Source organism: Myotis nattereri, assembly GCF_964212035.1.
Source record: "Myotis nattereri genome assembly, chromosome: 6".
NCBI lineage: Eukaryota > Metazoa > Chordata > Mammalia > Chiroptera > Vespertilionidae > Myotis > Myotis nattereri.
The window spans coordinates 18,997,130-19,012,477 of record NC_138081.1 but is presented as its reverse complement, the minus strand read 5'-3'; the positions used below and the strand labels follow the sequence as shown (position 1 = coordinate 19,012,477).

Here is a 15,348-nt window from a genome sequence, read left to right as displayed (position 1 = left end):
TATCAACATGCTCTTCAATCAGGTTTCAGGAATGACTTAAGAAAACATTTCTTCTGAATGATTAAAACTCCCATAGTCAGTATTCAGAAATGAAGAATGAATGAAGTGTGGTAGGAATTCGACAATAAGTAATTCTGAAGTAAAGTTGTGGGGTGTTTGCTACTACTGACACAGATCACAAAGTGGTTTGGGGATGCAAAGATGACATACACTGTGATTACTAATATATTTTTCTAACATAAGAAAGATTTCTGTTACCATGAAATTTTCATTGTTTACTTTTCTTGAACAAAGCCCTATACCGTGCTTAGCAAGTGCAATATCTTGTTCTCAGCATTTTATAACGATTAATGTAATTTTCTTAACCTATGAGGTAGACCACTATCATTGCCATTTTATAGATGGGGAAACTGAGGCACAAAGAGTAACTTGCCCAAGGTCACACAGCTAGAAAGTGGCAGTACAGTACTTGGGCTCTAGTTTAGCTTTGATTCTTAGAATTTTGACTTATAAAAATCTGAATTTTCATTTTTCCAGGTTAGAAATTTCCAGGTTTCTGTGGTTGATTTTTTGTTGTTGTTAACCATGCTCAATCAAGAAAAATTTATTTTTCTTCGTAACAAACCCCAGTTTGTTCTGAAATGAAGCAACTACAAAATAGTCATCAATAAGAAGTTTTCCTCTGTAGAGGTCGCTCTGATTTCCTACCTTTTTCCTGGGATTACTTGAGAAGGAAGAATTCTAAATCTAGATATCCAATGGCTAAAGGCCCTGATGGTTATTTTTAAAAAAATAAGGGCTATTTCAAGTAAGTCAGAGTAATGGAGCCCTGCTCATCTGAACTCACATCTGTTGAACTTGGGTTTTCTCAGCGCCAGGCAGAGCAGCAGCTGCAGCCAAAGAAGCCGTCCTCCCTTCACCAGGAGCCTCCTTGACTAAAAATTCCAGACAGTCAGCCTGTCTGAGCCCAAGTTTCCTATGGGAAGTAGACTTGAAGTGTAAACACCAGGAAGCCAGGCTGAAGGGAGTAGATTATTCCCTTTAAGAGGCTGCTGTGTCCCAGCGCTGCACCCCCAGGGCTGTCCCAGCCACAGTTGCTTTACAGCGGAAGGAATAGGCGGGCAGTTTTTACCCACACCCCTCACCCCCCGCCTTTGCCACCTTTGCATCCAGTCATGCCGCTTCCAGCAGACAGCACCTTTCTGTTTAAATCTCTCCGGATGTTTGAGGATTCTAAAGCACACAGAACCATTGCAGGGGAAAAGCTTCTTGCTGTAGCTTTAAAGGCATCATCTAAAGACAGAGTAGCTGATGTGGCCTTTGCCCTGGGGAGTTGAGGCTGCTGTCCTCTCCAGGCCACTCACTGATGACTTCTTCCTTTAGGCTTTAGAAGGAAGTTATTTATTTTTCAAATGTATGTTTTATAATTTATGGAGTAGCCTTTGAATTTAAGTTATTCTGTTTACTGAAAAATAAATCAGCATTTCCCCCATGCAAGTCTAAAATACAAATAGAAAAAATAAATCCTTAATCATGAGTGTCCTTCATCCGAATTGGAAAAGAAGAAGTAAAACTGTCCTTATTCACAGATGACATGATATTATACGTAAAAAACCTAAAGACTCCATCAAAAAACTATTAGACTTAATAAATGAATTTGGCAATATAGCAGGATACAAAATTAATGCCAAGAAAGCTATGGCATTTCTATCTACCAATAGTGAGCTTACAGAAAGAGAGACTAAAAAAGCAATCCCATTTACCATTGTACCAAAAAATTAAGCTACCTAGGAATAAACTTAACTAAAGAGGTAAAAGACCTCTACTCAGAAAACTACAGGACGTTGAAAAAAGAGATAGAGGAAGACATAAACAGATGGAAGAACATACCATGTTCTTGGATTGGTAGAATCAACATCATTAAAATGTCCATACTACACAAAGCAATCTATAAATTCAGTGCACTCCCCATTAAAATACCAATGGCATATTTCACAGATCTAGAACGAACTCTCCAAAAATTCATCTGGAATAAGAAAAGACCCCGAATAGCTGCAGCGATCCTGAGAAAGAACAAAGTAGGTGGGATCTCAATACCAGGTATCAAGCTGTATTACAAAGCCACTGTTCTCAAAACTGCCTGGTACTGGCACAAGAACAGACATATAGATCAATGGAATAGAATAGAGAGCCCAGAAATCGACCCGAACCAATGTGCTCAATTAATATTTGACAAAGGAGGCAAGAACAAACAATGGAGTTAAGACAGTCTCTTCAGTAAATGGTGTCGGGAAAATTGGACAGATACATGCAAGAAAATGAAACTAGACCACCAACTTACACCATACACAAAAATAAACTCAAAATGGATAAAAGACTTAAATGTATGATGGGAAACCATAAAAATACTAGAGGAATCCAAAGGCAACAAAATCTCAGACATATGCTGAAGCAATTTCTTCACCAATACAGCTCCTAGGGCTTTGGAAACTAAAGACAAAATAAACAAATGGGACTACATCAAAATAAAAAGCTCTGCACAGCAAAAGAAACCATCAGCAAAACAATAAGAAAGCCCACTGCATGGGAGAACATATTTGCCAATGTTATCACCGATAAGGGTTTAATCTCTAACATTTATAGGGAACTCATACAACTTAACAAAAGGAAGATAAACAATCCAATCAAAAAATGGGCAAAGGACCTAAATAGACACTTTTCAAAAGAAGACATTCAGAAAGCCAAGAGACATATGAAAACATGCTCAAAGTCACTAATCATCTGAGAGATGCAAATCAAAACAACAATGAGGTACCATCTCACACCTGTCCGAATGGCTATCATCAACAAATCAACAAACAACAAGTGCTGGAGAGGATGTGGAGAAAAAGGAACACTCGTGCACTGCTGGTGGGAATGCAGACTGTGCAGCCACTATGGAAGACAGTATGGAGTTTCCTCAAAAAGTTAAAAATGGAACTCCCATTTGACCCCGTGATCCCACTTCTAGGAATATATCCCAAGAAATCGGAAACACCAATCAGAAAGGATATATGCCTATGTTTATAGCAGCACCTATTCACCATAGCTAAGATCTGGAAACAGCCTAAGTGCCCATCAGCAGATGAATGGATTAGAAAACTGTGGTACATCTACATGATGGAATACTATGCTGCTGTAAAAAAGAAGGAATTCACAGCATTTGCGACAGCATGGATGGAACTGGAGAGCATTATGCTAAGTGAAATAAGCCAGTCAATGAAAGAAAAATACCACATGATTTCACTCATTTATGGATAATAAAGACCATTATAAACTTATGAACAAAAATAGATACAGAGGCAGAGCATCATTGAACAGACTGTCAAACTACAGAGGGAAGGTTGGGGAGGGTTGGGGGGTGGGAGTGGGGTAAGAGATCAACCAAAGGACTTGTATGCATGCATATGAGCATAACCAATGGACACAAGACACTGGGGGGCATGGGAGGCTAGGGGAGGGTCAAGGGGAGAAAACAAAAAGGAGATATATGTAATACTCTTTGTAATACTTTAAGCAATAAAACAGTTTAAAAAAAATGAGTGTCCTTGAATCGACCAGGTCAAGCATTGTGTAAGCAGATTTTGCAGAGGATGAGGAATTGGTAGACATCTGTTGATTATTCTTTACGACCGATTGGTTGTAAGCATTGCAATATGTGTGCAGAATTGCACATATTAGGCATGTTGATGATAATGTTGAGTTTAAAAAAAAATAGGTGGCTTCAAATTTATAAATTAAAAAAATGACTCACTTTGTTTCAGCAAATCTAAGATGCCATTGATTGCAAGACATGCCATTATTTACATAGCACCAAGGAAAAAACCCCACTGCCACCAAGCTGTGGAAAGGCGTTCCTTAAAATATGCCTTGGAAAAAAATATATATATGCCTTGAGATGTCTTAGAATCAGTGAAATTTTAGCAACAATCTTGCCTTTTTTTCCATAGAGTCTGACAATAAGATTTTAACTGTGTTGTTCAGTTCTCAGGTTTCCTCTACCAGGCCCATTGACAGCATTTGGCACCTTCATCCCCTGCTTCCTAAACCCTTTCTTCCTTTGGCAAGCAGGACACTGCATCCTCCTGGTTCTCTCAACTCTCTGGCTGTTGTATTCCTTCTTCATCTTCTTGGCTGGCTCTTCTTTAATCCAGCATCTAAGCCAGTGGTTCTCAACCTTCTGGCCCTTTAAATACAGTTCCTCATGTTGTGACCCTACCATAAAATTATTTTCATTGCTATTTCATAAATGTAATGTTGCTACTGTTATGAATCATAATGTAAATATCTGATATGCAGGATGGTCTTGGGCGACCCCTGTGAAAGGGTCGTTCTACCCCCAAAGGGGTTGCGACCCATAGGTTGAGAACCGCTGATAAGTAGTGGAGAGCCCCAGTGCTCAGGACATGTAAACATCCTCCTTCTTGCCTGCCTGACAGACCCAGATGTCTAACAGGCACCTCACTCTTTTTATTTTTTTAAATCATTTTTTATTTTCAATTAAAGTTGACGTACATCATTATATTAGTTTCAGGTGTACACCCCAGTAACCCGACATTACATAACTTAATAAATGGTCACTCCAATAAGTCTTGCACCCATCCAATGCCACTCTTAGTTATTAGAATATTATCATATTTTCTATGCTGCATTTTATATCTCCCATGACTATTCTATAACAACTAATTTGTACTTCTTAATCCCTTCACCTTTTTCATCCATCCCCCCCCAACCTCTGGCAGCCAACAAAAAGTTCTCTGTGTTTATAAGTCTGTTTCTGTTCTGCTACTTCATTTTGTTTGTAGACTCAATTGTTGATAGATATGTATTTATTGCCATTTTATTGTTCATATTTTTTATCTTCTTAAAGAAGACCCTTTAACATCTATATTTAAATCTATATTATAAAAGGCCAGTGGCCGTGATGCTGTAATGTCATAACGACCAAACTACCGGTCACCAGGAGGGTCGTGGCGCCGTGGGTCTCGTGGCGCCGTGGGCCTGGGGTCTCACGCTGGGCCTCTAGTTTCATATAATAATGGTTTGGTGGTGGTGAAAGCTTGTCTTGGAAGCTCTTTATCTGTCCATCAATTCTAAATGGTAGCTTTGCAGGATAAAGTAATCTTGGTTGTAGGTCCTTGCTTTTCACCACTTTGAATATTTCTTACTACTCCCTTCTGGCCTGAAAAGTTTCTTTTGAGAAATCAGCTGACAGTCTTATCGGAGCTCCCTTGTAGGTCTAGCTAACAGCTTTTTTTTTTTTTTTGCTCTTTTTAAGGTTCTCTGCTTGTCTTTAACCTTTTGCATTTTAATTATGATGACAGGTACCTCACTCTTAAGATGTCTAAAACTGAATCCCACACCATATTTCCACATCAGTTTCCCAATGCACAAAGTGGCTTCTCCAACCTTCTGGTTGCTCAGGCCAAAACCGTAGAATTATCCTTACTCCTTTCCTCTTTCTCACCCCTTATTGGATCCATTAGCAAGTCCAGTCAGCTCTACTTTCAAAATACATACAGATGTTGACCATCTCCTGTCGTTTCCATTCCCACCACTCTGGCCCAAGCCACTATCATCTCCCTTCTGAATCATTGTGATGGCCTCTGAACGGTTGCCCCACTTCTGCCTGTGCCCCTTTAGTTTATTTTTGACACAATAGCCAGAATGATCCTGTTCAAATGCCATTCTCTATTCAAAATCTCCAGTGAGTTTTATTGCATCCATAGTTGCAGCCTTGATGGCCCAATGCAATCTATACTCCTCCACCATTTATCTCTCAGCCTGACTCCCACTCTTTTCCTCCTGGCTCACTGGCTCCAGCCTACTTCTCCTGTTCATGCCAACATCCTTCCATCCTTCGCACCTGCTGCTCCCTCTTTCTGGATATCCCTTCTTCCAGATATCAGCATGGCTTCCTCCCTTTCCTCCTTTAACTCTTGATTGGAATGTTCAACATCAGTGAGGCCTTCTCTTAGATATGGGGTAGAAGACCCTGTATCTAAAATTGAGCCCCGCCCCCTCCACCCTTTCCCCCCCCTCTCAATTTTTCTTCCTAGCACTCCTCACTATCTAACACACTAAATATCTTAGTACCTATTTTCTTGATTCTTCCTGCTTCCCCCAGTAGAATGCAGGCTTCATAAGGAAAGGGCTTTGTTGTGCTTTGTCACAACAAAGTGCCTCGATTAGTGTCTGGTGCAAAGCAAGAGCTCACTACACTTTTGTTGACTGAACAGCTTCAAACACTGACGAAGATGAGTTTTGTGTATTTTATTTTGCCCGGTGGAATGAAATAAAGTATAATTCTTTTTTTTTTTCACAGCCTCGGCGATATCTATTTCTTCCATCTGGAAAATTGTCTGCTGTTTTGATAGTTTGCCATTGGTAAACATTCTGTCCATTAACCTCCTGAGACCTCTGCACAGTGGTTTTTAGTATCTCCTGAGATTCATCAGAGCTTACACTTATTGTCCATTAAATCTTCAACAAGATAGAGATTAATTTTGCTTCAGAAAGCACCTGTTGGGTTTAAAATGAAATCTAAACATTCTCTTCAACTTTTGTACCTCCGCTAGGAAAGCAGTGTTTTTTTAACTCAGGGCAAACCAGTTCCTAGTGTGCTGCGTTGGGAGTGATACCTGTTACTCTACCATGTTTGAATCACCCTATGATATGCTGGTTACTACAACAACGCATCTACATGTGAGATTGTTGCTTGTGGGAGCACTTACGTTGCTATGAGGCCAGACAGACAATGGCCTGGGCGGCTCATCTCCGGTGCAGTGGGAGAACCCAGGAGAGCTCTGCTCCTGCTGAGCTCTGTCCCTGGCATGGACGCAGTGGCCCACCCTCAGTGGGAAGAGGGCACCAGCAGAGGGAGAGGTTGTTGCACAAGAACTGGATTCCTGTGCCAGGAAGCTCAGGTTCCACCAATTGGTGACCACTCTGTGGGCCTTTCTTGACATTATTCTAGAGACTAGAGACCTGGCAGAGCCACACAGCAAAGGTGTGATGGTATGTGGCTGCTCAGGTACTTAATGGCTTTCTACCATCTAATGAGATGGTAAACAGTGGGGGCTTTCAGGGAAGAGGGGAGGGATGACAAAAAAGGATCTCATTCATTCATTCTTTCATTCAAAGATGTTCATTGTACTTCTATCATGTGGTAGGCTCTGGGGACAACTAATCAAAGGAGGTCCTGGGATAGCTAATCAAAGGAGATGTGGGTCAAAAAGTAGTCAGAAAATTACCATTGTACAGAAAGAACATGGATTCTAAGAATGCTAAAGCCAGGCTTCTAAACAAGTTATGGAAGGAGCCCAGGCCTATGCATCAGTCTGTACTTTGCCGGGAGTGATAGGCTTGCTCAAGTGGCCCTGGCCATGGGTATTTTTGCCTTGTGAATTTTAAGACACAAGTAGAGAAAAGATCATGAACTTTGCCATCACAAGATATGGTTCAAACTCCATGACCTTGGGCAAATGACAACCTCTAAAATTTCAGTGTCCACAGGCTTTTATTCAAATTTCCAAACATGACCTATGTTGTTTTGTACATATGTTGTGTCCATCTTTGCCCTTGGCTCTGTAATTGGTAAGTCTGAGGTCACAGCGCATGCCAATGAACAGCATGTCTGTGGGGGGTGGGGGTCAGGGTGGTAAGTAAAAGGGTAGTAGTCTTGAGCTCATATCTCCTGATACACAGGTGTGTGTGTGTGTGTGTGTGTGTGTGTGTATATGTGTGCACGTGCACGCGCGCATGCAGATAAACCAGCACAGGGAGAACTGTGGTGTCGTTTACACTTGGAGGAGTTCGTTCATTAATTACCTCCATGGGAATTTTCTCATTATTTTTCCCTCTACCTCTTTCCAGAAGAATAATGAGAACTGACATTATATTTAATAAGTTGGGAGATGTAGTGGGAATGCTTTCATCTCTTAAGGTTAAATGATGAGCATTTGGTACCATGAAAAGGCTTATAAACATATTCATTTCCTTCATGCACCCTTTCTGTGCAGAGCCGGGTCGCACAGCCTGAAGACCAGAGTGCTGCATTGTGGGTTAGATGGCCTTTGTTCGCTCTGGCTCTGTCAGCACTGTCCTTCATACCTCGTCCAGGGAAGGCTTTAATATGGGCTCTGAATAATGGCACTCATTGCAGATATTTGTCTCTAGGAAAGAGCTTTAATACCTTCTCTGATTATAAAGGTCAATTCAGGTTTGTATAAAAAGAGGAGGAACCCTTTTTTGCATAATGTAGCTCACGTTGAGCTTAAAAAGGAAAGAGCTTCAAATTAGGGTTGTCACCCAGATAGTATCTGATTCAGGGTTTTATAAGGCACTGGAAAATGCCATCTCTTCCGTAATTACCCAGTTGATCACCTCATGCCTTTCTCGTGGGGGGGCCTGGGCAGTGTCAGCAGCGTGTACTGTTGCGATGGCCTGCGTGTGGCAGGGGCAGCAGCAGCATTTTTGCTTTCACGTTTGCCTTTCTGTGGATGATGCCCCTCCTTTGCAGTAGTGCCCCTTTTCACGCAGGCTAGTGAGGTTTCGAAAAGCCCAGGAAGCCAGAATTCTGGTGCGTGGCTTCATTGCTCAGCTCTTCTGATCTGGTATTAAAGCCTTTGTCTATGTAGAACTCCTCCCACCTCTTAGGTACGTTGCCCAGTGAGACTTGCCCATGCAGAAATGGAGGGGCCGGGGGAAGGAGGACCAGTGTGCAGTGAGGTGCTGTGCTTGATGGTTTTTATACTGGATTCCATAAATATCCTACCCACCCTATGAGATAAGAGGTGTTATTTTCATTTTACTGTTGTGGACACTGAAATCTTAGAGGTTGTCATTTGCCCAAGGTCATGGAGTTTGAAACCATATCTTGTGATGGCAAAGTTCATGATCTTTTCTCTACTTGCGTCTTAAAATTCACAAGGCATTTACCCATGGCCAGGGCCACCCGAGCAAGCCTATCACTCCTGGCGAAGTACAGACTGATATATAGACCTGGACTCCTTCAGTAACTTGTTTAGAAACTTCAGCGATTCCCAGTGTTCCAGGACCCGACATCACAGAAAAAGCAAAGTTAAGCTTCATTCTCTGTCTCATAGCACTTACTTCAGTGGGTTGACGGTTTTACTGCTTTTCAACCTAAGAAAAAAGAGACTTTGGAATCACATTTAGCTAAACAAATCAGGTCAATTCAACACATTGACTGTCTCATGTCTAGATGAAAACTCTTAGAACTCTGATGGGACAGATGATCAAACAGAAAGTTGGTCTCTATTTCATTTACTATCATTTCACATTGAGGTTAGTACTTGGGGTGGAAACTTCCATTGTGTGTGTGTGTGTGTGTGTGTGCACGCATGATTTCTTCTAACAAAATATTATCGAAGTTGTTATGCCATTTGGTGGTCTAGGTCTCTTTAACTTTGCTATAGTTTCAGGGGTTGGTAAACTATAGCACCTGCCATATCCATCCCACTACTAGTTTTTGTAAATAAAGTTTTAATTGGAACACAGCCACACTCATTTGTATTGTCTAGGGCTGTTCTCACGTTAGCAACTGAGTTGAATTGGGACAGAGATCATATAGTTCTCAAAGTCTAAAATATTTACTGTTGCCCTTTACAGAAAAAGTTTACTGACTTCTTTTAGATTACTATAGTTTTATAGGCAAGAAATACACTTGCTAGCCCCAGAGAAAATGTTCCCAGCATCTGCTTCATCAGTAATAACAGGCCAGGAAGAAGCACATGCACCATGGCCAGCCCTGAGTGCATTCATAGGTTGACTAGATGGCCATGCCCTAGAACAGTGATGGCGAACCTATGACATGTGTGTCAGAGGTGACACGCGAACTCATTTTTTTGGTTGATTTTTCTTTGTTAAATGGCATTTAAATATATAAAATAAATATCAAAAACATAAGTCTTTGTTTTACTATGGTTGCAAATATCAAAAAATTTCTATATGTGACACGGCACCAGAGCTAAGTTAGGGTTTTTCAAAATGCTGACACGCCGAGCTCAAAAGGTTTGCCATCACTGCCCTAGAACATAATCTGAGTGAATAGTAATGCTCCTCTACAACACTACATTCCCTATTCACCACAGTAGAGGTACCACTAACTAGTTGAGTGACCTTGAACTAAATACTAACCTTTCTACATGAGGTTCCTCATCAATAGTATGTGTATGTATCAAGTATATATAAATACACGTCATATAAGTGTGTTATATATACAGTTTTAAAGGGAATAATAAATAAACATCAAATAAAGTAACAATAAAAAGACCCATTTTCTCCCCACCCAGCTTAGAAAATAGAACCTTATGAATAGCTTTTAAGTTCCTTCTGTGTACCTACCTGGTAACATTCCCCTCCCTCCCTCCAGAGGTAACTGTCTCAATTTTGTTTTATCATCCCACTGCTTTTCTCCATAGCTGTATTTAGTTTTGCCTAAAACTTTTTCTAAAGAAAGAACACTTTCAAAGCCCATCACATTTTGTGTTTCATTGGTGTTACTACATTTTCATGGTGATAAACTCTGTCTTAAAAGTTCCTAAAGGGCTCTCGGTCCAGCAAACACAGTGGCTGCTCAATAAATACTCCTGAGATACTTGGCAGACTTTTCTTTTCTCCTTGGTAGTGAGGTGCATCGGACTTATGGGCTAGTTCAGGCTGGTCTCCCTTCACCTGCTGAGGTTGAGTGATTGCGTGTTATGATGAAAGGCTGGTATCTCCAGAGGGAGCCACTGTCTCTGCCATCGTTAGATTTATCAACTCCCACAGTGGGAGGGGGCAGTGGTGTAGACTTGCTGACCCAGGCCAGTTCACTTGTGCGTTGGCTCCATGTTTTCATAGTAAAAGAATAAGATGAAACCTGATTTGTAGGCCTTACATTTAGCTTCCAGGCAATTCAGTTGAAGGAAAATCCCACTGTTATCTATCCTTTGTGTTTTTCTTTTTTTCCTTTATTTTGTGGCTGAAAAAAAAAGTACAAATACTGGGTTTTGGAAGAAGGAACTATTATTAAACTTAAGCCTTTTCAACTCTGTAATTACTCTATAAAGGCAGTGTATTTGCATCAGAAATGCATTTAGTCTTAAGTTATAGTGCCTAGTAGTATATGGAGCATTTATAATGATGGGGTATTCCAAAAATAAATAAACTCTATAGAAAATGCTAATCAGCTCATCCCCAGGGACCACAGTGACTATCTCCGTTGTACAAATGAGGAAGTGGACATGACAGTTAGTGGTTTGCCCAAAGCCACACTGTCATGGGCATTATGAAGATTTAAGCAATAGACCCACATACAAGAAAACAGTCATGTTTTCATGTAAGACATGGTGGACCTTAGTCAAACGGACCTAAATTAAGATTCAGGGACTAATAAGCTTTTTGGTGTTTGGCACAATCTGCCACATCAACCGCAGAGAGCTGCCTTACTCCTCACAGGTACCTGTGGGATTTTTTTGAGGATTCTGTTTGCTTGAAATCGAGAGCTCTGTATCTGGCTCAACGTTGCTGTGAAAACTGAAAAGCAACCGGTTCAAGTATAGTTTACACTGCCAAAGAAAACAGGGTGAGAAGTACAGTAATGTCTCAATTTGTGGCATTCTACTTTTACAGTTGACAAGAAAGTGGCCTCTGCCATGAACTTTTTTTTTGAAAATCATTTTCAGGAGGTTGATTGAGGGTGTGTATTCAGTCTTCTAAACCGTGTGCCTCAGTAGGATTGCATGGCAGAGGGAGAATTGATAGGGGGGAACCACAAAGTCCTTTATTTTCAAAGAAGCTTCTGGAATTAGTATTGCTTTTTTCTTAAACAAAAATTGATAGCTCAGTTTATAAACATTTCCTCCCAACAACTGATTGGAGCAAAAACATTTCGGTTTTTTCTTGGTTAACCTCTAATTAATTGAAAAAGCCAATTAACCCTAACAGGAAGCTCCTTGATTCTTCTCTTTGCCTTTCTTCACTAGACTTCACTTGGGAACGGGACCCCATTATGTTTATTGAGTAGCAAATGTTTTTTTAATATATTTTTTATTGTTGATAGTATTACAGATATCTCCCATTTCCCTCCCTCCTTTCCCTCCTCCTCTTAGGCCCTGTCCGCCCCCATCCCGGTTCCCTCCCCTCTCCCCCCGCCCCAGGTCTTCACTACCCTATTGCCCATGTCCACGGGCTATGCCTATAAGTAAATAAGCTCTTTGGTTTACTTCTTCTTGTCCCCCCACCCCCCGAGGTGTGTCAGTCTGTTCCATGCCTCCATGCTTCAGGTCTTATTTTGTTGGTCATCTCATTTTGTTCATTAGATTCCACAAATAAGTGAGATCATGTGATATTTGTCTTTCTCAGGTTGGCTTATTTCATTTAGCGTAATATTTTCCAGGTCTGTCCATGCTGTCCCAAAGCTGAGTAGTACATGTTTCTAAGGCATTGCTAACCAAAATAGCTCTCGTATCAGGGTGTGTGAATATAGCCTCATTGGAATACATAGTATTAACTCAGAGAACTCACCCACCTGTTGGGTAAACTACCAGAGCCCTTACTGTGAGGTTGCATACACACCCTGTGTATAAATTTGGGCAAAGCTGTTATGCAATTGCAGGGGGAAGGTTCCATAAAGAGGAAGACACCAGAGCATGCTACTCAGGGAAAGCTGCATCTCACAGAGGGTCGGTGCCAACAGCCTGTCCTGAGTTTGTAGATTCTGAGATTTGATTTTGGCTTTTCATCCTGTATTTCGTCAAATGTGGGCACTGCAGACCCACACTGCCTGAGTTTCTAAGTGGCTGATAAATCAGAATGACAATTTATAACATTATCCAGTAAATCGGGCTCAGTACCCAACCTAATATTGTAATATTGGGCAAATTGCATAATTTTTCTAAGTATTTTTTCTTCTTCTTACCTGTAGAATTGGAATGTTAATGCTTTATAAAGATGTTCAGTGAGCTAATGGCTAATGTCTTACTATACTGCCTGGAAGATAATTGCTATTGTTATTATAGTGTCATTTTGGCTGTTGTCTTCATTATCGCTGCAAGTGTTATCAGAGACTGAATAATAGATCAGAACATTGCTTCTCTAGCATCAATTAGAGCACAAGAAGTGAGACGTTCTTAAGGAGTGTCCCCATTGGGCTGGAACAGCCGGGTGCATAGTCAGCTGACATAATGGACGCCCTTGCCAGAAGCTGAGCACCCTTTACCCACACAGTGCTGGAGGAGCTCCACTGCAGTTTTCATCTATGGCTTATCCTTTTCTAGATTTCTTGAAAAAGTCACCACTTTTTTAGTCTGGGAGCCGCTAATCTATTTGGTTCTGGTTGTTTTTAGCAGTAACAAAGGAACCACTCTGATGACTTTGTTTGGGTTTGGCTTTCAAAACATCTTCTAGGGGCGATTTATTGTACTTTCAAGATTGCTCCTTCTTCTGGTTCCACATTTAGGAATTGAAATTTGCAGGAGAGTACCTACCTAGTCCCCAGGATGGGCTGCGGGTGTCAAGTGCTTATAGTAGGCAATGCACTCCTTTGGCATATAGCAATAAGCATGCTTCTTTTATTATTATTTTTTAAAGTATATATATTTTTATTGATTTCAGAGGTGAAGGGAGAGAGAAACAGAAACATAAATGATGAGAGAGAAACATTAACATCGATTAAGTGCCTCCTGCATGGCCCGGATTGGGATGGAGCCAGCAACCCGGGCTTGGGCTCAGACTGGGAATCAAACTGTGACCTGCTGGTTCATAGGTCCACCCTCAGCCCCTGAGTCACACTGGCTGGGCAAGCATGCTTCTTTTAGTTCATTAAAACAGAGAAGCCTTATATAAAACCCTTCCCTCACATGCTTTTATTACAATTATTATTATTTTTTTTTTCTAAATATATTTTATTGATTTTTCACAGAGAGGAAGGGAGAGAGATAGAAAGTTAGAAACATCGATGAGAGAGAAACATCGATCAGCTGCCTCCTGCACATCTCCCACTGGGGATGTGCCCGCAACCCAGGTACATGCCCTTGACCGGAATCGAACCTGGGACCTTTCAGTCCGCAGGCTGACGCTCTATCCACTGAGCCAAACCGGTTTCGGCACAATTATTATTTTTTATTTTATCTCTGGAATAGGTATTGACATCCTGAAGCTGGTGGCAGCCCAGGTGGGAAGCCAGTGGAAGGACATCTATCAGTTCCTGTGCAATGCCAGCGAGAGGGAGGTGGCCGCTTTCTCCAACGGGTACGCGGCCGACCACGAGCGCGCCTACGCGGCCCTGCAGCACTGGACCATCCGCGGCTCCGAGGCCAGCCTCGCGCAGCTCATCAGCGCCCTGCGCCAGTACCGGCGCAACGACGTGGTAGAGAAGATCCGTGGACTCATGGAAGATACCACCCAGGTAATGTATCCAGGTCTTCTGTCGTCCCCACTAACCTTTTGGTTCCAGTGCTTCACATTTTGCTAGGAATATGTAATAAGGAAAAATACCTGATATTAGGTGTTTAGGTATATGTATACACACACACACACACACCCCTACACACCCTCTAGGGCACTGGTTCTCTCTTTTTTAAAAAAAATATTTTTATTGATTTCAGAGAGGAAGGGAGAGATAGAAATAGCAATGATGAGAGAGAATCATTGATCGGCTGCCTCCTCCAGGCCCCACACAGGGGATGGAGCCCCAGACCTGGGCATGTGCTTAACGGGGACTCGAACCATGACCTTCTAGTTCATAGGACGATGCTCACCCACTGAGCCACGCTGGCCTGGCTAGGGATTTGTTCTCAGAGGGTGTTCATGAGACTCATCTGGACATCTTTTTAAAAATTCTGGTACTTTGGTCCCATTGTAGACCAGTCAAGCCAGAATCTCTACGGGGAGCTAGGAATCGGTATTTTTCAAAGTCTCCAAGTGATTTTTTTTTAAAGCATCTTTTTTTAAACAATTTTTTATTTTTATTTTTTAAAAATATATTTTATTGATTTTTTTACAGAGAGGAAGGGAGAGGGATAGAGAGTTAGAAACATCGATCAGCTGCCTCCTGCACACCCCCTACTGGGGATGTGCCCACAACCAAGGTACATGCCCTTGACCAGAATCAAACCCGGGTCCCTTGAGTCCACAGGCTGATGCTTTATCCACTGAGCCAAACCAGTTAGGGCACTCTCCAAGTGATTTTAATGTGCAGTTAAGAATCATTGTCTTTGGGGTAGGTTCTAACGTCAGACTGTGCAGCCGGGTCTACTTCTTGAAAACTTCTGTGATGTGGCTCAGCTTACCCCCTGAGCATGC

The 15,348-nt window shown here is 41.5% G+C and overlaps 1 protein-coding gene across 1 annotated transcript in view; it reads left to right on the top strand.

Moving 5' to 3' along the window:
- The window catches only part of TNFRSF21 (TNF receptor superfamily member 21), a 74,923-nt gene that overhangs the window by 36,864 nt on the left and 22,711 nt on the right, over nucleotides 1–15,348 (top strand). The window contains exon 4 of the mRNA XM_081094084.1: nucleotides 14,187–14,452. Within this exon, the coding sequence (XP_080950210.1) occupies nucleotides 14,187–14,452 (266 nt within the window). The remainder of the gene's footprint in view (nucleotides 1–14,186; nucleotides 14,453–15,348) is intronic.